The sequence below is a fragment of the Pelophylax lessonae genome, assembly GCF_965119305.1.
Source record: "Pelophylax lessonae genome assembly, chromosome: 7".
In the NCBI taxonomy this organism is placed as follows: domain Eukaryota; kingdom Metazoa; phylum Chordata; class Amphibia; order Anura; family Ranidae; genus Pelophylax; species Pelophylax lessonae.
Genome location: NC_138774.1, coordinates 102,253,458 through 102,279,528, shown reverse-complemented (window position 1 = coordinate 102,279,528; position 26,071 = coordinate 102,253,458). Strand labels below are relative to the sequence as shown.

Sequence of the window (26,071 nt, the reverse complement as noted above, 5' to 3'; positions counted from 1 at the left end):
CAAGACTTGCGTGGGTGTAAGAAGATGTCTGCCTCTGCTTCGTGTCCTGCCACATTAGGAAACCTATTGGAACGCATAGTGGCCATGTTGGAACGCATGGCACATGCGCAGTAAGTTGTTCTCGTCCATACGTCAATTCCGGTTGCAGAATCATATACAGTATCTCACAGAAGTGAGAACACCCCTCACATTTTTGCAACTATTTTATTATATCTTTTCATGTGACAACACTGAAGAAATGACACTTTGCTACAATGTAAAGTAGTGAGTGTACAGATTGTATAACAGTGTAAATTTGCTGTCCCCTCAAAATAACTCAACACACAGCCATTAATGTCTAAACCGCTGACAAAAAAAAGTGAGTACACCCCTGAGTGAAAATGTCCAAATTGGGCCCAATTCGCCATTTTCCCTCCCTGGTGTCATGTTACTTGTTAGTGTTACAAGGTCTCATGTGTTAAAGGGGAGCAGGTGTGTTAAATTTGGTGTTATCGCTCTCACTCTCTCATACTGGTCACTGGAAGATTAACATGGCACCTCATGGCAAAGAAATCTCTGAGGATCTGAAAAAAAGAATTGTTGCTCTACATAAAGATGGACTAGGCTATAAGAAGATTGGCAAGACCCTGAAACTGAGCTGCAGCACAGTGGCCAAGACTATACAGCGGTTTAACAGGACAGGTTCCACTCAGAACAGGCCTCACCACGGTCAACCAAAGAAGTTGAGTGCACGTGCTCAGCGTCATATCCAGAGGTTGCCTTTGGGAAATAGATGTATGAGTGCTGCCAGCATGGCTGCAGAGGTTAAAAGGGTGGGGGGTCAGCCTGTCAGTGCTAAGACCATACGCTGCACACTGCATCAAATTGGTCTGCATGGCTGTCGTCCCAGAAGGAAGCCTCTTCTAAAGATGAAGCACAAGAAAGCCCCCAAACAGTTTGCTGAAGACAAGCAGACTAAGGTCATGGATTACTGGAACCATGTCCTGTGGTCTGATGAGACCAAGATAAACTTATTTGGTTCGTATGGTGTCAAGTGTGTGTGGTGGCAACCAGTTGAGGAGAACAAAGACAAGTGTGTCTTGCCTACAGTCAAGAATGGTGTTGGGAGTGTCATGGTCTGGGGCTGCATGAGTGCTGCTGGCACTGGGGAGCTACAGTTCATTGAAGGAACCATGAATGCCAACATGTACTGTGACATACTGAAGCAGAGCATGATCCCCTTACCTCGGAGACTTGGTATTCCAACATGATAACGACCTCCAAGACGACCACTGCCTTGCTAAAGAAGCTGAGGGTAAAGATGATGGACTGGCCAAGCATGTCTCCAGACCTAAACCCTATTGAGCATCTGTGGGGCATCCTCAAACGGAAGGTGGAGGAGCGCAAGGTCTCTAACATCCACCAGCTCTGTGATGTCATCACGGAGGAGTGGAAGAGGACTCCAGTGGCAACCTGTGAAGCTCTGTGAACTCCATGCCCAAGAGGGTTAAAGCAGTGCTAGAAAATATTAGTGGTCACACAAAATATTGACACTTTGGGTCCAATTTGGAGATTTTCACTTAGGGGGGTACTCACTTTTGTTGCCAGCGGGTTAGAAATGAATGGCTGTGTGTTGAGTTATTTTGAGGGGACAGCAAATTTACACTGTTATACAGCTGTACACTCACTACTTTACATTGTAGCAAAGTGTCATTTCTTCAGTGTTGTCACATGAAAAGACATAATAAAATATTTACAAAAATGTTAGGGGTGTACTGACTTTTGTAAGATACTGTAGGTAGTGGTATTCTGATAGAACACCGGTTTACCCAGCTCCGGGATTGCTGCGGAGAAGTTTACAGAAGGGTCCTGTGTGCCTTCTGGTCCGTTTTGTGTCTTCGGACCTAAAACAGGGACACGCCGGACCCCCTGCTGCGAGCTGCTCCGCACACAGTGTGAACCCAGCCTTATATAGCATTTACTTTCTGGAATCAATTTGTCCTTAAAGTGGAAATAAACCCTCTTATCGTTTTCAGCCAAGGAAGCTGCCATCTTGGCTTCTGTTTAATCTTCATCTGCCATGATGCAGCACATGTGATGAGTTATGACACCAGCCATTGGATGGTTTGACAGTTTGGTTGAGAGCACAACCAATGTGACAGTTACATTCCTAGCACATGCCAGGAATGTAACTGTGTTATGAAACTGTTAAATTAATGGGTTATTTTAAAGTGTCACTAAACCCACATCATAAAAATCTATCAAATGGTGTATCATATGCTGTTCATACTCACTCACTATGAGATTCGTTTTCTGTATTCTGCAAAAAAAAAAAACTGGTTGAACCTGCTGCTCTCTATCTCCTTATGTTCATGTCCCCAAATCAGCTAGTCATTTTGCAGCTGTGGTGGGAACTCAATGCTCAATTTTCAGTGAGTTTCTATGCTGAGCATTTCCTTCCTATCACATCTGAGCAGCCCATGTAACTATAGAGTCACACATGTGGGCGTATACACAGTGGTAAATTACCTACTAACCAGCTAAACACAATAGAAACGGGATATTACATGTAGATTAATGGTGGCTTCACCTCGCTCTTATTCTAGGCTGGAGGGGTGTGACACAGACTGTGACTGGCAGAAATCTGCCACAAATATATATATATTTGTATGCCAATTTAACTACTTACCGACCACCTGCCGCAGCCCCTCCTGCACGAACCGACGTAGCTCTACATCGGTTGCGCGCTTGCAACTAGGGGGCAATCGCGCGCCGCCCAGGGCGCGCTCCCGCCCCCACTCGGCGGCGAGGACTCTGATGCATGGGGCAGGTGACTCCAATTGCCGTCTGTCACCTGCAATCGCTCCCCACTGAGAGAGGACGGTCAGCTGTTGTAAACATAGAATGCATAAAGGTAAAAAAACATCAACCTTTAGGACCACTTTAAAAGTCCAGCATGCAAGCAGGAGGGTGAACCTAGTTGAGTCCCCCCTCCCCTCCTTCAGATGACAGAAAAAGTAATTATAATATACCTTCCACTCTATTTACTAAAGTGTTTGTAAAGTCAAAATATAATTTTTTTTTTTTTTTTTTTTTTTAGATAACAAATATGATGTACTCACCTGCTCTGTGCAATGAAATTACACAGAGAAACAGTGATCCTCCTCTTTTAGGATGCCTTGCTGGCACTCCTGGATCCTCCTCTTCTCAGTGTGCTGCCTTAGAAAGCTGCTTCCTATTGTGGCACACCTGTGAGCTAGATTCCGAGTCTCGCTGCCTGCTTCCATAGACACAGACAGCGATGCTCGGCCTTACCCTCTGCTCCCTGGTCACAGGATTTGACTGATAGCAGTGGGAGTCAATGGTTCACTCTGCTCTCAGCAAAGCCTGTGAGAGTGGGGGGGGGGGGGGAGAGAGGAGAGAGTCGCTGCAGACAGGCACAGCACTGGATTGACATCGGGCTCAGGTAAGTACCGTATAAGGGGGAGATACACATCCTGAAACTTTTTTTTACCTTAATGCAGGGTTAGGAGTTCATTCACACTTGTGCGACTTCAAAATCGTGCGATTTATATTTTGCGACTTTACAGTGCGATCTGATGTTACTTTGATGCCATTTTGACCAATGGGATTGTTTGTTTTTGAGGGTTTACATTGATGTCTATGGCCATCAAGTCACATGAAAGTCAGACCAAAGTAGTGCAGGAACTACTTTAAAGTCGCTGCAACTTTACGTCACACAGATATGAATGGTACTCATTGGGAAACATGGGGTCCTTCTTGTCATGTGACTTTGGGGTCCAAAGTCGCATGACATGTCTCACAAGTGTGAAATGGGCCTTTAAGTGTTTAGGGTTTCACACCGTCCAAGAACTCTGTTTTCAGAGCTTGTTGGCCCACTTTTATTTACAGCGAGAGTAAAAGTTCCATAACATGAACACTTGTCCCATCAGTTCCACCATCGCTTCACGCACAAATGAAAATGGCATTAGCTTCCTGGCTCACTCTTGCAGCATTGCTGATCAGGCCTCAAACTTAGACCTTTTGCTCGTCCCTCTGACCATTAAACAGCACCTCTGTGCATGTGTACACTTCTGTTCCTCTTGCAGCTCCCTGCTGCACTCACTGGGTTTCTGTTGCCCTCTCGCAGCCCCCTGCTGAATCCACTGGGTTCCTGCTGCCCTCTCGCAGTTCCCTGCTACACTCACTGGGTTCCTGCTTCCCCCTCGCAACTCCCTGCTCCACTCACTGGGTTCCTGCTGCCCTCTTGCAGCTCCCTGCTGCACCCACTGGGTTCCTGCTGCCCTCTCGCAGTTCCCTGCTGCACTCACTGGGTTCCTGCTGCCCTCTCGCAGCTCCCTGCTGTACCCACTGGGTTCCTGCTGCCCTCTCACAGCTCCCTGCTGTACTCACTGGGTTCCTGCTGCCCTCTTGCAGTTCCCTGCTGCACTCACTGGGTTCCTGCTGCCCTCTTGCAGCTCCCTGCTGCACTCACTGGGTTACTGCTGCCCTCTCGCAGCTCCCTGCTGCACCCACTGGGTTCCTGCTGCCCTCTCGCAGCTCCCTGCTGCACTCACTGGGTTCCTGCTGCCCTCTCACAGCTCTCTGCTGCACTCACTGGGTTCCTGCTGCCCTCTCGCAGCTCCCTGCTTCACTCACTGTGTTACTGCTGCCCTCTCGCAGCTCCCTGCTGCACTCACTGGGTTCCTGCTGCCCTCTCGCAGCTCCCTGCTGCACTCACTGGGTTCCTGCTGCCCTCTCGCAGCTCTCTGCTGCACTCATTGGGTTCCTGCTGCCCTCTCGCAGCTCCCTGCTTCACTCACTGGGTTACTGCTGCCCTCTCGCAGCTCCCTGCTGCACTCACTGGGTTACTGCTGCCCTCTCGCAGCTCCCTGCTGCACTCACTGGGTTCCTGCTGCCCTCTCGCAGCTCCCTGCTGCGCTCACTGGGTTCCTGCTGCCCTCTCGCAGCTCCCTGCTGCACTCACTGGGTTACTGCTGCCCTCTCGCAGCTCCCTGCTGCACTCACTGGGTTACTGCTGCCCTCTCGCAGCTCCCTGCTGCACTCACTGGGTTACTGCTGCCCTCTCGCAGCTCCCTGCTGCGCTCACTGGGTTCCTGCTGCCCTCTCGCAGCTCCCTGCTGCGCTCACTGGGTTACTGCTGCCCTCTCGCAGCTCCCTGCTGCACTCACTGGGTTACTGCTGCCCTCTCGCAGCTCCCTGCTGCACTCACTGGGTTACTGCTGCCCTCTCGCAGCTCCCTGCTGCACCCACTGGGTTCCTGCTGCCCTCTCGCAGCTCCCTGCTGCACTCACTGGGTTCCTGCTGCCCTCTCGCAGCTCTCTGCTGCACTCACTGGGTTCCTGCTGCCCTCTCGCAGCTCCCTGCTTCACTCACTGGGTTACTGCTGCCCTCTCGCAGCTCCCTGCTGCACTCACTGGGTTACTGCTGCCCTCTCGCAGCTCCCTGCTGCACTCACTGGGTTCCTGCTACCCTCTCGCAGCTCCCTGCTGCGCTCACTGGGTTCCTGCTGCCCTCTCGCAGCTCCCTGCTGCACTCACTGGGTTACTGCTGCCCTCTCGCAGCTCCCTGCTGCACTCACTGGGTTACTGCTGCCCTCTCGCAGCTCCCTGCTGCACTCACTGGGTTACTGCTGCCCTCTCGCAGCTCCCTGCTGCACTCACTGGGCTCAAATTGCACTCTTCCCCTGGCCTCGGCAGGGGACCTCCTGGGTAGAGCTCTGAACTATGGCCAGGCCCTAGATTATTAAGATGTTAAAATAAGGGTGCAGTGCTGAAAATTGTGACTTATAGTGATATCATAAATCAAAACACATGAGTGGTAAGGATATAGAAATGGATATATAAATCAAGTCCACAAAAAACAAGTCCATAAAAAACGTGATGATATTCGGTGTCTGCGTTGATTAAAGTGTCACCACAGTGTGATCCTCCACCCGTATGAGAAATGCAAACTCACCAGACCAATATGCTGTCTATATTATAGGACAGCACATGCGTTTGGGCATAAATATCCATTCCTGAAAAAGATCTAGCTGATCAAGCCGAGTACGATCTTTGCTCACAGAAAAGATGTCCTCCCACCAGGTGTTCCAATCAGTCAGATGTGGTAATCATCAGACATTAGAGAAAAAAAATTTCCTCACAGTGTATCATTTATTTAAAAGTATCATTAAAAAGCAACTAAACCCACTATTAGTACATTAGTGGTAAAACAATGAAGCTGGAAAAATTTCTCTAATAAAGGTCCATACAGTGCAAAAAGACACATAGATGAATGCACTTACATTGAAAGCCACCAGACTAAGTTTTTGAATGGTGGCTAAGGACCTCAGGCATGTATCTCTGCTCTAGATTATGAAGGCTGTGTATACCTGCACACATAGCCTGCTGATCCTGGTTGGATAAGGTCATGCACCCAAAATTACCACCATCCAAGGCTGATATTTACTGTTTTAGTAATGTGAATAAACCACTGGAAAGGTTATGATCTCTCTCAGTGACGCTGTTGGGAAGATCTCTGCTTTTGAGTCCCTTGTTCTAGCCAAAATTAAAAGAGTTCCCATTCTCCATGATGAAATTTTTCATTTGAATTCATATTATGAAATTAAACTGGCGATAGAACTCAGGAAACTCCTTGGAGGGAAGAAGGGGATTCATGTACTATGCAGGGAGATCTTGCTGTTGAAGTAGCCCACCAAGTTCCATACAACTAATGGCACTTTTCCACTGCAAGTACCGGCTCGGCTCTACTCGGCCCTGCTTAGCCCGGTTTGCTTTTCCACTGGAACGGTTCGGTACGGTACGGTTTGCTTTTCCACTAAAGTAGTACTAAAGTTAAGTGGGATAACAACGGAGTGGGTGGGATTCTCTGACCAATCAGTGGCTAGTAGTGACTGCATGCAAAGGATTGTGGGATATGGTGACGGGTATGGTACCTCTTGGAACCACAATCGAGGTGGTACTGTTTTTGAGAGCCGTACCGTTCGGTTCCATGCAGTGGAAAAGCGCCGCCGTACCGTACCGAACCGTTCCTACACCATACCATGCGGTACCAGCAGTGGAAAAGCACAAAAGTGAGCCGAACCGTTCGGTTCCATGCAGTGGAAAAGCACCATAAAATATCACTTTTGCTGAACTGACGCATTAAATGATACAGTATTACAAATACACTCTTAAAAGCTAACCTATACTAAAATGGTAATTAACCACTTGCCGACTGCCTAACGCCGATCTACGTCGGCAGTCAGCCCCTCACAGGCAAAGTGACGTAGGGCTACGTCACTAGCTTGTGAGGGTCTAGGGAGCGCGCGCGCGCCCCCGGAGGCGCGCTCCCGCTCCCGCGTGGTCACGGACCCCCCCGCGCGTGTGACCAGCGGACCCGATGTCCGCCGGTCACTCGGCGATCGGCGGGGGAGAGGGAGAATGTCAGGCAGCTTGTGTAAACAAGCTGCCTGTCATTCTCCTCGCTGTAAAGACACTGATCACATGGATCTACTATGTAGATCCGTTGATCAGTGTCCTTACAGCTCAAGCCACAGCCAATCACAGTAGAAAGCACGCCCCTAGGGATACACACAGCCCCTCCCTTCCAAATAAAGTTAACCCCTTCACAACCAGTGTATTTTTACAGTAACAGTGCATATGTATAGCACTGATTACTGTAGAAATGTCACTGGTAACCCCAAAAGTGTCACAAATGTCAGTCAAGGGTCCGATCTGTCCGCCCCAATGTCGCAGTACCGCAAAAAAATCGCAGATCGCCGCCATTACGCGTTAAAAAAAAAAAAACAACAAAAATGACAAAAATCTTTCCCTTTGTTAGTAAACGCGATAACTTTTGCGCAAACCAATCAAAATACGCTTTTTGCAATTTTTTTTACCAAACATATGTAGCATAAAACAAATTGGCTGAAAATTTTAAAAAATTTTGATTTTTACTTTTTTTTGGGGGGGAATTTCATATAAAAAAATGTGAAAAATATTGTTATTTTTGCAAAATTGACGCTCTTTTTTTGTTTATAGCGCATGATCAAAAAATCGCACAGGTGATCAAATACCACCAAAAGAAAGCTCTGTTTGTGGGAAAAAAAGGACGTCAAATTTGTTTAGGTACAGCGTCGCACGACCGCGCAATTGTCCGTTAAAGTCACGCAGTTCTGAATCGCAAAATACCCCCTGGTCAGGAAGGGGGTAAAATCTTCCGGGGCTTAAGTGGTTAACAGCTATGATTGCTGTCTTGGTGGAATTGATAGTGAGTAATAGAATAATTAGCCCTTTTTTTACTTTCTATAATATGTAGAGCTGATATTTTAATTAAGCCCTGCTACAGACACAGTAGGTTCAGGCTGTGATTTGAAAGTGTGTAGAGTTTTTGTGTTTTATAAGAAACAGTATAACTATTTAGGATTTACTCCATAGCAATTTGTTTTGTTACCTCTATAACTATGCTTGGCCTGCGGCTGCTTACTTTTATAAGGTTATTGAGCTCCATGGTGAACATTAATATCCTTATAATTGTAGCAGGATTTCCAGGCATTGGGCCTGATGTGGGTCTGCCATTGTTACCGGTAACACTTCCAACACAGTTAAGTTGAAAACCCAAGTGTGAGAGCTGAGACAATGACCATTCCAGCATTTTTTGCTTGTTTTGTTTATTTTGTGATGGGGATGGGAGAAGGGAATGAGTGGGATACTCCTCTGGCCCAACCAGGTTTAACTGGGACACTTTGTAGAAAATGCCTGTTAGCGCTGTCCTGATGTCAGCTGAATGCCGACCAACGCTTCCTGGCGCTTGAAAATACTGTTTTATATTTTTGTGTTTTTGAACTGTGCCGAAACTTCGACTTTAACTCCTTGGTTAACTCAGAAGATCCAGGACTGTAGTAACTCTTGACTCTTGGCACTCTGTCTAGCTCAAAAGTCCTGCGAATGGCTCCCTCCAGCCCTTCACTGACTGAGGTAGCTTCCTGTAACTGCTTGTGCTGCTGCAACCCTTAACACTGTACACTTAACCCTTCAGGGCCCAACCGCTGGTGCCCCCTCTACACTTCAGGGTCCTCTCACTAGGCACCCCCTCTGACACTCCAGGGTCCTCTCACTTGGCACCCCCTTTGACACTAGCTGGCTCCTGGATCCCTGGGACCTTCACTGGAGTGGTCCCCTCTATACTAGGCAGACCCTCAGGGGCAATTCACAGTACTCATGAACTTGGCATGCTTTCATTTAACTGAACCCCTCTGTCTCCACTGGTCCTCTGCACACTGGATCCTCTCTGCAGCTCAGCTCAGCTCTCTCTCTGGACTCTCAGGCAGCCACCCGAGACACCCGATCCTTCTGACAGGAGGAGAGACAGCCGTACCCTCCCTCTTGGGACTCTGCTTCCTGCCAAAGACGCTGCGTCATGCGTTCCCCTCAGACTTATACCCACTCCCAGAATCCTGTGCAGCAGAGTCTGCCTTTCTGGGGTAGATACAGGCCTGAATGTGCCACTGATTGGGTTTCCTCCACTGCCTAATGAGAACCCTTCTCATGGAGCCAGTGGGGAGACTCCCCAGCCTCAATAGCAACTCTTGGGAGACGTGACAGCCCAGCTGAAAATCATGGCCCTGCTGTTAGGCAGCCAAGACCCATTACACTCTGCCTAGCACCTACCTTGTAGGGTGATACATAATATACAGCAAGGGTGCATTATTCCAGGCATACAATACTTTTACACAAAAGGGGAGATTTACTAAAACGGGAGCATTCAGAATCTGGGGCAGCTGTGCATGGTAGCCAATCAGATTGTAATCAACTTGTTCAATTAAGCTTTGACAATAAAACCTAGAAGCTGATTGGTTTCTATGCAGAGCTGCAACTAGACGAGGGTGCGCTTCCATACGCACCACCAAAAAATACACAAATCTATCTGGCTCAACCAGTAAAAAACAAAAAACTGTAAAGAAAACACAATCATACAATCCCATATACACAATCATATACTGTACCCGTAGTTGATCCAGTGGAAGGCGAAAAACCTCAGCAAACCATGATCCAATTTGATATAGCAGGGGAGAAAATTCCTTCCTGATCCCCCGAGAGGCAATCCGATATTCCCTGGATCAACTTTACCTATAAATATTAGTACCCAGTTATATTATGTACACCTAGGAAAGAATCCAGGCCTTTTTTAAAGCAATCTACTTAGCTGGCTAGAACCACCTCTGGAGGGAGTCTATTCCACATTTTCACAACTCTTACTATAAAGAAACCTTTCTGTATTTGGAGACTAAATCTCTTTTCCTCTAGACGTAAAGAGTTCCCCCTTGTCCTATGTGATGACCTTAAAGTGAATAACTCAACACCAAGTTCACTATATGGACCCCTTATGTATTTATACATGTTGATTATATCCCCCCTTAATCTCCTCTTCTCAAGAGAGAATAAATTAATTTTCTCGAATCTTTCCTCATAGCTGAGCTCCTCACAGAGCAGTATGTAAATGACCATAACAGGTATACCTATGGTGAGGTCAGTGCCATTATATATGAACCAAAGTTCTATCTCTATGTGGTAATATTTACATCTACCAAGTTAATTGGTAAAACTTCTCTTGATATACACATAAACAATATGAGGGTTATTATAAGCCCTTACATTCCATATAAAGGCTCCAGGCTATTTAGAGGATATGTAAACTCAAGGTCTAAGATCAACATAATTAAAAAATATTGGGACGCCCCAACTAAGGGATGCTACCTAGCCAATATTTTTCTACCTTGGCCAGTAAAAATGGAGCTTGCTGGCAATGTACTTAATAGGTAAGAGATTTTACTCCGGCACAAAAACTTTGATGTAAATATATTCCTCAATAGACTCAAAGGTCAAAAAGCCCAATATGTGTGCACCAAGTACCTTTGCTAACCCAGATAAAAGTAGCAGTGACATCATCATTGTGCTGCACGTAACTTGTACAGAGAACTGAGTTATGGGTGGACCTCAGAAGGTCCTCTCACTACAGGCTGCCTACAGGGGGTAGATACAAGACCAAGGAGAGGGAGCAGCAGTGACTGATCATTATTAAAGATCTGGTAGAAATACACACCGAGATTCAAGTAGGAGTACACATGTCCCTTGTATGTTGACAATATTTATTTAGCTCGGAGTTTAGCTGCTGGATCAGTAGTTTTTCTTTGAAAAGGGGACAACCACACCTACCTTGGTAAATAGGTGGTTCAGTTTCCGATGATTGCTCAAAAATGGGTGATTTTTTTTTTACAAGGTGAGTATGGCTTATTATACTTCAGAGCTGAATTCAACTTGATAATTCATCATGTCTGCCGGACTGTGCCCACCACCATCCACCATGCATCCATTGATATACAGCCAAACGTATCTATCTATTATGCAGGATAAAATACAGCCTATTTTTCTTTTATGAAGGCGCCCATTCCTTGAATAGCATTGTTCATGTAAATACAAGTGTCATTAGGTATATGACTTATTTAGTGTTATGACCATATTGGTCATCCTTTTTTAGTAAGGTTTTCGGAAACAAAAGGAATGACAGTTGCCAATCACATCGACAGGGGCATTTTCTGTGGCCATTGCGTCTTCCAAAGCTTGCTAACATTTGAAAGTAATTTAGAGGGATTGAAAAGAAAAATGAGGTGTGCATAGTATCTTGCCTGATTTTGGTGTGGTTAATGCTTGTTTTTCTTCACAGCATGTAGTATACTTTACCCCTTTGCTTTGATTTATACAAAATATGACCTAAGGGTACACTCAAGAGATTATTGGCAGCAATAATGAACCCTAGCATTGGTGTTAGTGGCAGTAATAGTAACCCCCAGCATTGGTGTCAGTGGGTTGAAAAAGGAAATGCTATTTTTTATCATTTTGGATAGAGCAAGGAAGGGCTATGGCCCTTATCAGATTTTTTTTCCATCTGTTTCCCATTGCGGAGATTTCCCTTCACTTCCTGTCTAGGGTTGCCACCTCATCCATTTAAACCTGGACACACATTACTGTGGCAGGTTCTGTGGCAGATAAAGGTGGTGATTAAACTCACTTAGTGCCATATGTGCATTTTATTAGCCTCAGAACCTGTGTCCTGGTTTAAAGGGGTGAGCTGGCAACCCTGTTCCTGTCCCACAGCCAAACAGGAAGTGAGAGGAAATCCCTGTAAATCAAAGGAAATTCCTTGGGGGCCCCCAGGTCACCAGAACTAGTGTACACATTGGAAGATTTCCCCACTATTACTTTTCTGGGAAGAGACAAGAACTCACTGCTCAAGGTGGTGTAATTGCCCGATGACTCACACTGGTGCATGCCCCGTGAAAACTTGATAAAGGAAAAGGAATTGGCAGCACTCCAGGTTGAGTCAAAATCCAGATTTATTGACTGGACATCCAAATATGACAATCGTGACAAGGTAGACGCGTTTCACACACTGACTGTGTGCTTAATCATTACTAGTAATCAATATTAGTAATGATTAAGCACACAGTCAGTGTGTGAAACGCGTCTACCTTGTCACGATTGTCATATTTGGATATCCAGGCAATAAATCTGGATTTTGACTCAACCTGGAGTGCTGCCAATTCCTTTTCCTTTATCATTACTTTTCTGGGGACAACCCACAATTTTGGTAATTTATCTTACTTTCACTTTCAATGACAATGTTAAACAGGACCAATAGAGAGGGGGAATCTCCTTAACTGGGGCAGAGACCTCAATAAAAACTGACAGGTGTTCTAATCCGTCTCCAGTCTATCCAAAACTAAAAAATAAAGCTTTGCCTTTAGTTATACTTTAAGATGAAAAACTTTAAGGCAGTGGTTCTCAACTCCGGTCCTCGGGACCCACTAACAGGCCAGATTTTAAGTATTACCTTGGGGAGATGCAGACTAGAATAATGCAATCACTGAGCAGCAAATGAGATAATCTGTGATGTAATTTAGTTATCTTGCAAACCTGGCCTGTTGGTGGGTCCCAAGCACGGGGATTGAGAACCACTGCTTTAAGGCTTTAGAACCGATTTAATCCCACTCCTTCAATGGTGTCAGTAGCAGTAATAATACATTTTCCCATCATTGGCAAACAGTGACTATTAAACCCCTCTTCAATGGTGTCATTGGCAGCAATACTAGCCCCACCCCACCCCCCCCCAACTAATTGGTGGTCAGTGGCAGTAATATTAAACCCACCTGAATTAGTGCTCAGTGGCAGTAACATTAAATTCCCCTTTTTTTGGGTGGTTAGTGACAGAACAAACCCCCCCGTTATTGGCATCAACTGCAGTATAATTAAAACTGTTCTTTATTTATGGCCAGTGGTAGTACTATTAGTGCTGGTTCACACTGCCGCTACCACTAAAGTAGCGTCGCTTCCAGCGCGACTTTGACGCGATTTTGACGCGACTTTGGCGCGACTTTGACGCGACTTTGGCGCGACTTAGCGCGACTTTGACGCGACCTAATCGCGAGGCAACTTTTTATTTGGCCAATCACAATCTGATGTCTTGTGACCTAATTTCCTTTTCCTGTGTTTTTTTTTTTATATATTTCCTTTTTCCCATGTGTGCAGTGTTGTGTGTCTCACATAGCTTTGTTTGTCTGTCCAGAAACGTAAAAAAAAAAAAAGAGCTTTTTTCCTATAATTTTTAAGAAGCACATGCCTCCAAAGACACCCAAAAAATGCCCGTAAAATGTCTGCAAGAAAAAAAGCCAGCCGCAGAGAAGCCGTATTCCTGAAAATATAGTAAAAATGCTGTTTTTTAGGGGTTCTGGACATGCTACAGAGCTGAAAATTGACAGGTACACTTTTTAGACCCCCCAGACACTAAATAAAAAAAATGACATGCCTGCCTAAAAAAATGCCCGCTAAATGCCTGCAAGAAAAAAAGACAGCTGGTAAGACACTACAAAAAATTATAAGAAAAATGATTTTTTTTTAGGGGTTCTGGACATGCTACATAGCTGAAACTTGACAGGGACACTTTTTTGACCCCCCAGACACTAAATCCAGAAAATGACATGCCTGCCTAAAAAAAATGCCCGCTAAATGTCTGCAAGAAAAAAAGCCAGCCGCAGAGAAGCCGTATTCCTGAAAATATAGTAAAAATGCTGTTTTTTAGGGGTTCTGGACATGCTACAGAGCTGAAAATTGACAGGTACACTTTTTAGACCCCCCAGACACTAAATAAAAAAAATGACATGCCTGCCTAAAAAAATGCCCGCTAAATGCCTGCAAGAAAAAAAGACAGCTGGTAAGACACTACAAAAAATTAAAAGAAAAATGATTTTTTTTAAGGGTTCTGGACATGCTACAGAGCTGAAACTTGACAGGGACACTTTGTAGACCCCCCAGAAACGAAATCCAAAAAATGACATGCCTGCCTAAAAAAATGCCCGCTAAATGCCTGCAAGAAAAAAAGCCAGCCGCAGAGAAGCCGTATTCCTGAAAATATAGTAAAAATGCTGTTTTTTAGGGGTTCTGGACATGCTACAGAGCTGAAACTTGACAGGGACACTTTTTAGACCCCCCAGAAACGAAATCCCAAAAATGACATGCCTGCTTAAAAAAATGCCCGCTAAATGCCTGCAAGAAAAAAAGACAGCTGGTAAGACACTACAAAAAATTAAAAGAAAAATGATTTTTTTTAGGGGTTCTGGACATGCTACAGAGCTGAAACTTGACAGGGACACTTTGTAGACCCCCCAGAAACGAAATCCAAAAAATGACATGCCTGCCTAAAAAAATGACCGCTGATGAATGCCTGCAAGTATAAAAGACAGCTGGTAAAGACACTACAAAAAATTAAAAGAAAAATGTTTTTTTTTTAGGGGTTCTGGACATGCTACAGAGCTGAAACTTGACAGGGACACTTTTTAGACCCCCCAGAAACGAAATCCAAAAAATGACATGCCTGCCTAAAAAAATGACCGCTAATGCCTGCAAGAAAATTATGCTCTTTTCTTGTTCACTGCCATTTTTTAGCAAAGTCGGATGACAAGTCGGATTACAGGTCGCTTCAATTAAGATAAGGAGGCGACTCCCATTGAAGTATATGGGACAGGTCGGATCACTGGTCGCCTGAAAGTAGTACAGGACCCTTTTCTGAAGTCGGAGCGACCTTAATAGCGGCAATTAAGACGGCACTGATTCATTTACATTGGTTTGGTCATGTCAAGCGACCTGGGGCGACCTGGGGCGACACAAGTCGCCTCGTGAGTCGCCCTAGTGTGAATGGGGGCTTATACCCCCTGTATGTGTTTATTTGTTTTGCTTCCCTCATCACATGTTCCTACACTGCTTCCAGTTGGCATGGAACTATACTTTTACTGTTGGGGGTAGATCACTCTGCCTAACAGTACCAGAGTTATTTTGTTGCTGGAATGCAGAGAACAGTCAAGCACCCTTCATCCCGGATCTACTTATCATAGTTCCCATTTGCCATGGATCCTGTGGATCAATCTTTAGGGCAGGGACAGTGTTCAAAATTTTATTACTGGCCCACCAGATGTGGGAAACTTGGCAACTATGTGTTGTGAATGCTCTGTACTGCTTGCTGTGTGCATTGTTTGCATTTGGTGGTATATATACTGTATGTTTTCTTTGCTTTGTCATGTTTGTGCTGTATATACAGTGTGTGAGCAGAGTCTCCTCTGTGCTGCATATGGAATGTGTATTCTCTGTGCTGTGGTGGAGCAGCAGCTGACACAGGTAAGTAATATACCAAACTTAAATATAATCTTAAGAAAAAATGTGGTCCGCCAAAAGTAAATGAACAACAATGAAATGTCCTAAATAAAATAATATAGTCCTAAAAAGTGCTAAAGTGTAAAAAAAAAAGTTATATATATATATATATATATATATATATATATATATATATATATATATATATATATATATATAAGTCCTATCTTGAATGAAAACCAACAATAAAAAAAAATCCATATAGTGAAAAATCGAAATTTAAATGCACAGTCCCATGATAGGATCAGTAATATAAATTTTGGTGAAAACACAACGTTCAGTGCAAAGGTGTACATAAAAAATTGGTGGTGACTTGAAAAGTGAAGACGTGATCCAGTAGACTGCTCCAGAATGATCCACCACACCCCTGTGAAATGGACACTCACCGGAAAAGCTGGCTGCTGTTACAGCAGCAAACATGCACTCAGTGATGATCTACCATCTGTTGTGGGGAAGGCTGTTCAGCAACTCGCATTATCCAGATGTAGCTGTGGTAAATAAAGCTCCCTGGGAGCAAGATGAAGTCTCCATAGTGTAGTACTTATTGGATTTATATGTTAAAAGCCAAAATACAATGAATCATACAACCATATAAATATGGGTGCCACTACCGACCTGGTTGCAGATAGGGGCCAGACTTCAACACTAGTGTCTCCTTACCAACGTTTCATCCAATAGGGCCTTATAGGACGTGTGCTACATATGCTTGGCGTGTATTTTATTCATAATACAGAGCACACATAACAAATGTACATGTACCTGTCATAAAGATGTTGCTATATACAGTGATGTATCCAGGTTATGTCACCTATGGCACCTGCCCTAGGCACCACTCGAATGGGGCGCTGTCAGGACACCAATAGCAGGAGGGCTCCAGGACCCAGTATCGGTCAGAACAGGAGAAGGGCTCTAGGACCCAGCATCTCCGTCAGCCCCTCACCTGGGCCTTTATAAGGGAGCCAGCCCTTCTCTAAGTGCTGTTTGATCTTCAGCTTCTGCCAATGTCCTGTGTTTCCTGTTTCCTGTGATTCCTGGTTACTGACTTGGCTTATTACACCTCCGTCTCTGGCTTGCATCCTGACTTTGACCTTGGCTTCTTTAACGGATCTCCTCTGCCTGCTACCTGTCCAGACTTTGGCTACCACTTGACCTTGTCTTCTCCGCTACCCACCTGGCACCGAACCTTGGCTTCAATCAACCACCCTCTGTCTCAGCGATCCTAAGTACCTGCTTCATCTCACAGGTGCCACCTGCCTGCAGTACCCCGCAGCACAACAGCAGTATCCCTGAACCCTTTCTGCAATCAACTCTGCAGGCGACCTGTGCGACTTTGGGCCTAACTCCTCCTGTCTCATCTCCAGGGGAGTCTGGAACGTAGCTGCAAGGGAAGCCCTCTCTCCATTGGCCTCCAGCACTTGATACCTGATAGGCGCAATGGCACTCAGCAGAAGGGATGGTGCAGACATTTGCAGGACCTTTTGCTGTTTTGTGTGGAAGGGGACTACGATTAAGCAAGTGTTGGTAACAATTTGTACAAGTTACTTGCCCGCTTCTTCTTGGATAGGACATTCACCCACCTTTTGTTAGGAGCCCTCCACCATATTGTGTCATACTGCTGGCCTGAGGCCTGCTCATGATATTCCTGGCCTGAGGCCTTAATACTTGAGAATAGAGGAATTTACACACAGCATTGCATTTTTTTCATACTTTACTGTAACTTCCATGACATATCACAGTGACGTAATAACTTATTCTTTAACACGGAATACCAGACATAAGGTTAGACGTTATGCAGCAGTCATTTCATCGCAAAGCACAAGTGTGCATGCTTAAGCCATCTTCCCTTTACACCTCCTTTCCTCTCCCTGGAAGCACTACAGACTTGGGACCACTTCCCTATGTATACTAAGACCACAGCATTAGCTTCCATCATCTTGTCACAAACCCACACTTGAGAGTCAGGAGGATCAAGGTGCTTTCTTTATTACACCAGTCTCTCTCTCCTTGTCTCTTCTACAGCTCTGCCCAGCCGGTCATGCTCACAGATGGCACACTCATTGCCCGGCTTGCACCATTATTCACATAAGGGGACTCTGTCCAGGCCTTCAATACCGTAATTACCCTTGCTGCAGGACCTGCAAAAGAAGTTTAGGGGAGACAGGGTGACTACATAATTTCTCATGGTCTGTACCACTATTTCTGGGACTTCAGCCCTGCAAAAGGGCCCTTGGGATCCAGCTCTGAAGAAGACTACATCTTTTGTAGTACTGGGGTATCTCACACCCATGCCCCATCGTAACTTTGGGCCCCTTCCACATTGACATTTATATAGGTGCTAACTACACCCATAATATCACTAGAGGAGGGACTTTCCTAGTAGGGGAGCTAACACCTGCTTATAACCTTCCCCTTACTAAACCATAATGGCAAGAGAGCCATCATGTTCCAAGCAAGATAACCGCACCTGCCAATACGCGGTTCTGCGAATGTTCGTACACTCCTAGCGACTGCAGAGACTGACAGCAGGCTGGGTTAAAGAATCAACTATTCTCTGAATATATATCAGTACTTTCTACTTGAAATGATGTCTACTTGATGCAGTCTTGAATATTTAGCAGTGTGGACCTCTTACAGTTCACAATTGCAGTGCTTGCTATATGAACTATTTTCAGTAGATATGCCCCTGACTGTAAGTGTTGTGGTCTGCACTATGTGGGGTGTAATCTGTGCTGTGTTGTGTGCATGCTTTATTGTGGTTTTGTGTTCTGCTGTCTGCGCACATTGGGGTTGATTTACTAAAGGCGAATAGACTGCACTTTGCAAAGTGCAGTTGCTCCAGAGCTTAGTCAATAAGGTAAAGCTTCACTTTGCAAAGAATACCAAAAAAAAGCAAGGAAAAAAAAAAAACATTTTTGATTGCACATGATTGGTTGATGGAAGTCAGCAAATCTTTTTTGCTTTTTTACAAAGCTCTGGAGCAACTGCTCTTGCAGAGTGCAACTGCAGTTTGCAAAGTGCACAGTCTATTTGCCTTTAGTATATCAACCCCATTGTGTTGTGTGTGTGCTGAGTAGTGTAAATGATCCCCCTTCACTTCATGGAAGTAGAATCACCTAGAGTCAGTGGACTTCTGCACATGAACAGGAACTAATATCATCCTATTTTTTAATAAAATAAGGTATATTAGATTTCTACTTTTGGAAATTCCATGACCTGTAAAAAATTACCTTTAAAAGGCGCTCAACATGTGGTCTTGTTTTTTTCCATGGTAATGTCTAATATCCTTTCTGTAGGGGGTGCATTCTTCCCCATCTTTATGTAATATGTATTTTTGTCATTCGACAGCTGAACCATTTGTGCAGAGTCTACGGGCACAGAGGATGAAGAGAAGTGATTTTGACATCATCAAGGTGATTGGAAGGGGAGCATTCAGTGAGGTAAGACCTCAGCCTGGTATGTGGAGATCACTGACCTTTGCAGAATGGCTAATCTCCATGTAATGTTTACCCATGCCATATGAGAACTGCCTTACATAAGTAACCAAGATCAAATAGCATTCTGAACGTATTAACTGACTAAGTAAAGGGGCATGAGACAAGTGGCTTTCATTTAAGGAGCAAAAAGAAAAAAATGTAATTTAATCCATATTACAGAGACAGGTTTTTGGCTGGAACTTTAAATAGTTGACAGAATTTTTTGTGCAATGAAAAAAAAAAACTGGCTGCTTGGACAGAGATTGTTATGGAGCCTTTGGATACCCATAAACATGAGCTGATTGTTGCCGGATCTGGACAATAATGGTCGAATGCCCAAGGACAGTGTGACCTCCGCTGACACCCCTTCACCAGCTGTTTTACAGAACTTCCACAATGCATTCCCACGAAGGTTGCAACCACAAAAAAAAAAAAAAAAATATATATATATATATATATATATATATATATATAATTTAGACTTTATATAAGCATGATCAAAATCCACTAATAACATTCCCTGATATAAATTTCCTTTACCACAACATCTGCATATTTGATATAAAATTAGTGAGTACCCAAGTCTGTACCATGAAGTGCAAGGTTCAACCTCTCTTTTATTGGGGTCATGGTTACTGTAAAGGGATTTATACAACCTTTATAAGTTAGAACAAGTTTTAGCTACAGTACGTATCCAAAAATGTATGAATAGTAAAAACTAATAATTGTTTAGAGTGGGTAGAAAATCCATAAAATCCTTTTTTCCCCAGTGAAAATCCTGCATCATTTACTTCTCTCCATGTGCTCTGTGCTGGCAGAGCTGAGTAACAGCCTCACCCCTCATCACAAGTGTCCTCACGCAGAGGAAGGGATGGGGCATGTCTGGCCAGGTCTGTTACTAAGTGCACTGGGTCTAAGGCTGGCTGGCCATACATTATGCAATTTTCTTCCCTTCAACCGCAGGTTGAAGGAAAGAAAACCACTTTGTTCCCACATCAACACAGTCAGTGTTGATGCAGTAATCCCTCCCGCTGTGCTATTGTGTTCTTTTTCTTTGTCAAAAAATGATCACTGCTGCCGGCTATAGCTGGCGGCAGTGATTGTATGCAAAAAACCCAACGGGTTCTTTGAACTGAAGTCAATCAATAGATTGACTCCAGTATAACTAGCCTGCCCAGCCTGAACCAGCCAAATTTCGATCCATTTATAACCAGTCTGGTGCCTCTAAGACCGCACATTTAAGAATATAGAGGTAAAGATATAAAAATAGAGGCTAATTACACAATTTCTGCCTAAATGCATACCGTCAGATCACAGGCCAGGCATTGCCCAACTAAAATGTAATTTACTGGATGATTCTTGTTATTTTCTTGAAATAAAGCCAATGACAAGCATGCTTGCTTAGTATATAAGCATGCAAACTCACTCAGAACATTAAAGAGGAACTTTTGTCTTTAAAAAAAACAAAAGTCTGCAGCTGCAAGTACTATAGCTTTAGATTTTTAAAATCTGGGGTCCCGCGTTGTCTTCCCACAGTTGGCTCTTCCCACAGTTGGCTCTTCTTAGCACTGCGGGTCCCCAGGGTTTCTATTTTGGATATGGAAGCTCACTGTGATATCCTGAGGAATCACAGCCAGCTCCCCACTGCACATGCGCAAGTTTGCGTGGGGCTTCGAGACTGGTCCTGCAGCCTCCTGGGATGTGTGGAGTGTTCCAGAAGGCTGTGGGTAGGTGGTGGAGGGGGGGGGGGGGAGGCAGGGGGTGCCTATGTGCACATCATTCTCGGCGAGAATTGAGGAAATGGGAGTGGTACCTGTCAAAAAAAAAAAAGTAGCTGCTCCCCTGTCAAATGTGTTAGGGACTGATGTGGGGAGTAGAATGAATAACACCTTGCGTTAAGGGCAGTTTTAATGCATGTTTATGCCAAGATTGTTTTGCAGAAAATTTGTGCAGTGGTCAGGTCTTCATTTGACTTAGGTAGGCCATACACGGTGCGAATTCCTGTCCTGCAACCATGGGTTGCAGGAAAATAAATTTGCATGATTCCCCCATCAACACAGACATTGCTGAAAGGGGAATCCATCCTGCTGAGCCATTGTCTGCTCCCGGCGGGGGGACTCGGGCGGGCAGAAGACAGTGATTATTGCTAGAGGCTATAACAGCCGCTAGCGATATTTCAAGAGAATCCGGCAGGCTGGTTGTACCCAAGTTGATCGATCAATCAACTAGGTACATTCAGCCTGCCCATTAACGATTTGAACTGTGTATGGCCGGCCTTAAATAATGAAATGATCAATCCACTTAAAACTAATAAAATATGAGTGGAAGCGGGAAGATTTGAAATTACCAATAACTTTTTATGTCAGCCAGGGACTTTGACAAAACTATGCACCTGCTGAATTTAAAAGGTCTGTTCCCTTCCCAACAATACTGTGTCACTAAATCAAGCAATACTTCTACTTTATTCTGCTGTATGCAGTAAAAATGTAAATTAAATACCCAGCAGGGAATAGCGTAAGACCTCTTGTGCTGGTTCTGTGAATAGGAATACTGAGGAATTCCGGTGCATGCATTTTGCCATCTGCTCAAAAATGGAAACTGCATCACTTTTGGTGAATTGGCCACTAACAAAGTTAATATATTCTGCTCTGCACTAAAAATACCAGTCTTCTTTAGTATTTGAGTCTGAAGAGCAAAGTGCCACACTAAAGTGGTACATTTTCTAAAAGTAAAAAGAAACAAAGTAAATTGGAGCAAAACCCAAACAGTTATCTAGAGCAACCAATCAGATGCTTTGTTTATGTACAACCAGAATGCTGGTTGGTTTCTACAACCCACAATTCAATTTTACAATTATTTTCATTCATTATTTCATATGTCTTGTAATAGCCGAGTAGTAAAATCAGCCTTAGAGTCAACTATCCAGAAGCTTTAAGGATTTTGGCCCAGGCTCAAAATGCTTTTGGCCCAAACACAAAGCAAAGCACATGTGTAAATCCAAATTTCCATAATATTTGTATTTTATCAAATAAGAACAGCAAATAATTTGATTCCATAAAGATAACACAAGAGATGCCTTGGGCCTTTCTATATTTAAAGAAAACGTTTCAGAAAGTTTTAATTTTTAAACATAAAAGTCCTGTCTGAGAATAGGCACCAAAAAATGTCTGCAATCAAATATATGAACTGGAAAACTTCCCTTTGTGCACCCCTGTAAACGTGGGTTCACTTGTTAATAAGTGATCAGCTCCTCTAACTTTAATGCTGCCATCTCCCTACCCTACACCTTTATTAACCACGGAGGCACTGGACAGTAGGTGTCAAGTGGTCGAGGGTTTATATCGAAGCCAGAGAAGTCAAACTTTTAACAATTAAGTGAAGCCAAGATTGGCGGGGGGGGGGGGGGGGCACGCAGAAAAGTGAAATAGCAGGCACATTATGATGGCTACCCTTAGGCATACCTGAAAGTGGTAGTAAAGTCTAACTTTTCTTATTTATTCCTAAGGAGGAGCTCCAGTCTATCCCCCCCCCCAAAGAAAAATAAATAACAGTCAGCAGCTACTAATAGACACCTACCTGTCCAAGGATCCAACGCTGTCCTCACCAGAGCCAATTCTTTTATTGCCTTTGAGTCCAGGTGCCAACATCTTAAAGTGGTTGTTACCCTAAAAAACAGAGATTCTGCTTCCTTATAGCATGTTAAACAGCACAGTGCTTGTGCTGTCTAACCTGCCTCTCTGGAAACTGTAAAAAACCTGGCTGATCCTGCCACTTCCTGCCCTCCTCTCTTTAAACTGACCATGGTTTATCATGGCTGCTGAGCCTTGACACCGTGGTCAGTTTACGTGCTTCCGTCATCTGCTGTCTCTCCTCTCTGCTCTCCCCCCTCCCCTCCCTGCCTGTCAGCTCAGGAGTCTGTTTCTGTCTTGCCCCTCCCCTGCTGCTGTTAGTAAAAAAAAAAAAATGTCACTGCAAGCCCCCCCTATTTTAAGCTGCCATCCTGCACTGTTTAAGTGTTTGTTAGAATTGATGCCTCTAAATACATTGTGCTGTATCTTCAAGCCAGTCACGTGACTCCCGGCTACTACAATCAGTGGGAGGAGCCGAGCGGCCAGCTTGGAGGTCATGTGACTCCCTACTGAGGTCAGAGGAAGAGCTTGGCTTCTCCTGCTGTAGCACTGGATTGTAGTAGCAGAGCGGCCGGGAGTTACGTGACCGGCCTGAAGATACAGCACTAAAAGGTATTTAGAGAGATTGATTCTACCAAACAGTAATACAGTGCAGGATGGCAGCTTAAAATAGGGGGGCTGGCAACAAAGCATAATTTAGGGTTACAAACCCTTAGAGTAAGGGAAACTGGCAGTGAAGCCATGCCATGCTTTTTGAACGGTCCCGCAGTTTTCTGGGACTTGTGATGTTTCCCAGAAGGCTGTGGGGGAGGGAGGGAGGACTGAACTTCCACTCAGACTGTTGTGGCAAAACCAGGTACCTACTCCCCCCCCCCCCCCAAAAAAAAAGTGGCAAATGTGGCAAAGGAGGGGGGAAGAATGCAAACAAGCGGAACTTCCCTTTTGGGTGAAGTTCTGCTTCCCTCCCCCCTCTTCCTAACTATGCTGCATTCCGTGTAAAAATAGGTCTGTCTTGTGATTCAGCAGCTCCGGCTCCCTTTTTTAAGGGACTGACAAACATTGGCTATGAATTCCCGGAGCTTTAAAGGCACCCGTGGGCTCCTGTGGCCCAGCTGTTTTCGGTTCTCCCTCCTCTTCCCTGCAGCAGCTGCTCACTCACCATGGCGGTGTACTTAACGATTTTTGATCAGTCTTAGTATAAGCAACCACTAAAAACAGATTTATGTATCAATCTACCCATACAGTATTCTTCCTCACTTTGCAATCAACTGAGACTATTGGTCTAAGGATTAATTAGTCATAGGAGTAAACAATTGATTAAAAACAGATGTTTATTCAATCTCTACTGTGATTATTTCTCCAGCTCACAGGCAGATAATTGTTTAGGCAATCAAATTGATTTGTCGAAATTCCGTCATGGTATAGTCTGAGTCAATCAAGAGATCAATCAAGAGAAATCAATTGAAATCAGGTTTGCTGGTGTTATTCAATGTGGTCATAATTTGTCACATCAGATGATCAATTGATCATATACATACTTGTGTGGCCACTCTAACATAGCTGACAAGTTTGAATTAAAGAGAACCTTTCTTCTTCACAAAAAGCACAGATAGGCATCACTTCACTGATTAGAGAATTGAACGTATCTTCTGGGTCAGCTATTGGCAAAATCAATGTTACACTGTAATAATAAAATCACTCTAGCTGGTAGACGTATTAAAGAATTGTCTGCAGCATCCAGGCGCAGAGCCATTTGGCTCTGATAGGTTGTTCCCTGCAAAGGTGTCACAGATTTAAACAAGCACCAGAACAACTTGTTTTTTTACTGCTGATTTCTCTTCTCTGGCAGCATAAATTAGAAAAGCAAAAGCAATATCTGCAGTATGTTAGCCTACCTTGCTCTGAACTTACCTCACATGTGGCAAACTCCCTTTAGCCCCCGTTCACATCGGTGCAGTTGTCAGTTCAAATCGCATGTCAAATCGCAACCTATTGCCGTCAATGGCACTGTCCCAATCGGTGCGACGCAGACTTTGTGGCGCAGCACCGATTTCCAAAAGTAGTTCCTGCACTACATTTGGTGATTTTCGGAGGCGGCTTCTATAGACATCTGTGCATGAACCAGCACAGATGTCTTTCAAGTAACCCCCAAAGTCGGACTGAAATGCAGCTTTGAAATTGTGTGAGTTCAGATGAAGTTGCACGATTGCAAATCCTTCACCTAATTGATGATTCTACAGGTTTACATTTAACCTCCATTCTCTCTTGGACTATTCACTTATTATTACGGGTCCTTGGACACACTTAGTATTATGCCATTCACTTGGGTCTCTGGCGTCTTCACGATCTCACCCATATCATACCTTTTTATAAGAATTTTTATCTTTACCATTTATTTTTACTTATGCATCCTTGCTACTATTATAGATATTCACTTCTAGGAGTGAAGGGTTTGAGATCCCCTTTTTGGAGAGCCATTTTGCACCAACGTTTGATTCATCATGCCCACTTGACACGCACGGGCTTTGCCCCCTCAGTTCCCTGGCTGGACATACCCTCGCATGACCCGCTACCCCCAATTTTCATATATACTCGATATCATACTGTAAGTGACACCCTCACTGGTTTGAGACCTTGTGATCATTGGATATATACTGTTGTTCATCTATGTGCATTCTTTCTAGATATCTAAATTGTGCCTACTCCCGACGAAGTGAAATTTGCTCACGAAACGCGTTGAGTCTCCTACAGGCCAATTCTGCAAGTTTATACATGCGATCAACTGTCTTATGACTGTATACAATAATATGTTTTATTTATGTACTCTACCTATGTTATTATCATGATATTACTGTATTGCACTGTACCATTATTATGGTCTTGCATATCTACAATTGTACTATTCATGGTTACTCCCATATTTTGGGGTTACATATTAAGCATTACTGGTTTTACTAATACATTTACTATGCATTTTACATTGGTTCCTTTTTTCTTACTTTATTTTTACCCCTACTTTAGTAGCTGGTCACACCTCATATAAAGTCCCAAGCTTTTAATTATTTTTGTTTTTGCTTACATGCAATCAGGGATGGAGACTCTGTTGGCCATGAGTCTCATATAAAGTCCCAAACTCCTTTCCCCATGTTCTACGATTGCAAATCCGCATTCAATGTAAACGAGAACTTAATGCTCTGTTAAAATATGTGCACCGCAGGTGTGGGCA

At 44.2% G+C, this 26,071-nt stretch overlaps 1 protein-coding gene across 5 annotated transcripts in view; it reads left to right on the top strand.

The window, feature by feature from the left end:
- The window catches only part of DMPK (DM1 protein kinase), a 99,759-nt gene that overhangs the window by 21,534 nt on the left and 52,154 nt on the right, over positions 1–26,071 (top strand). For all 5 annotated transcript variants that reach the window (XM_082263147.1, XM_082263149.1, XM_082263148.1 and 2 more), the window contains one exon: positions 19,089–19,180. In XM_082263147.1, coding sequence (XP_082119273.1) covers positions 19,089–19,180 — 92 coding nt within the window. The remainder of the gene's footprint in view (positions 1–19,088; positions 19,181–26,071) is intronic.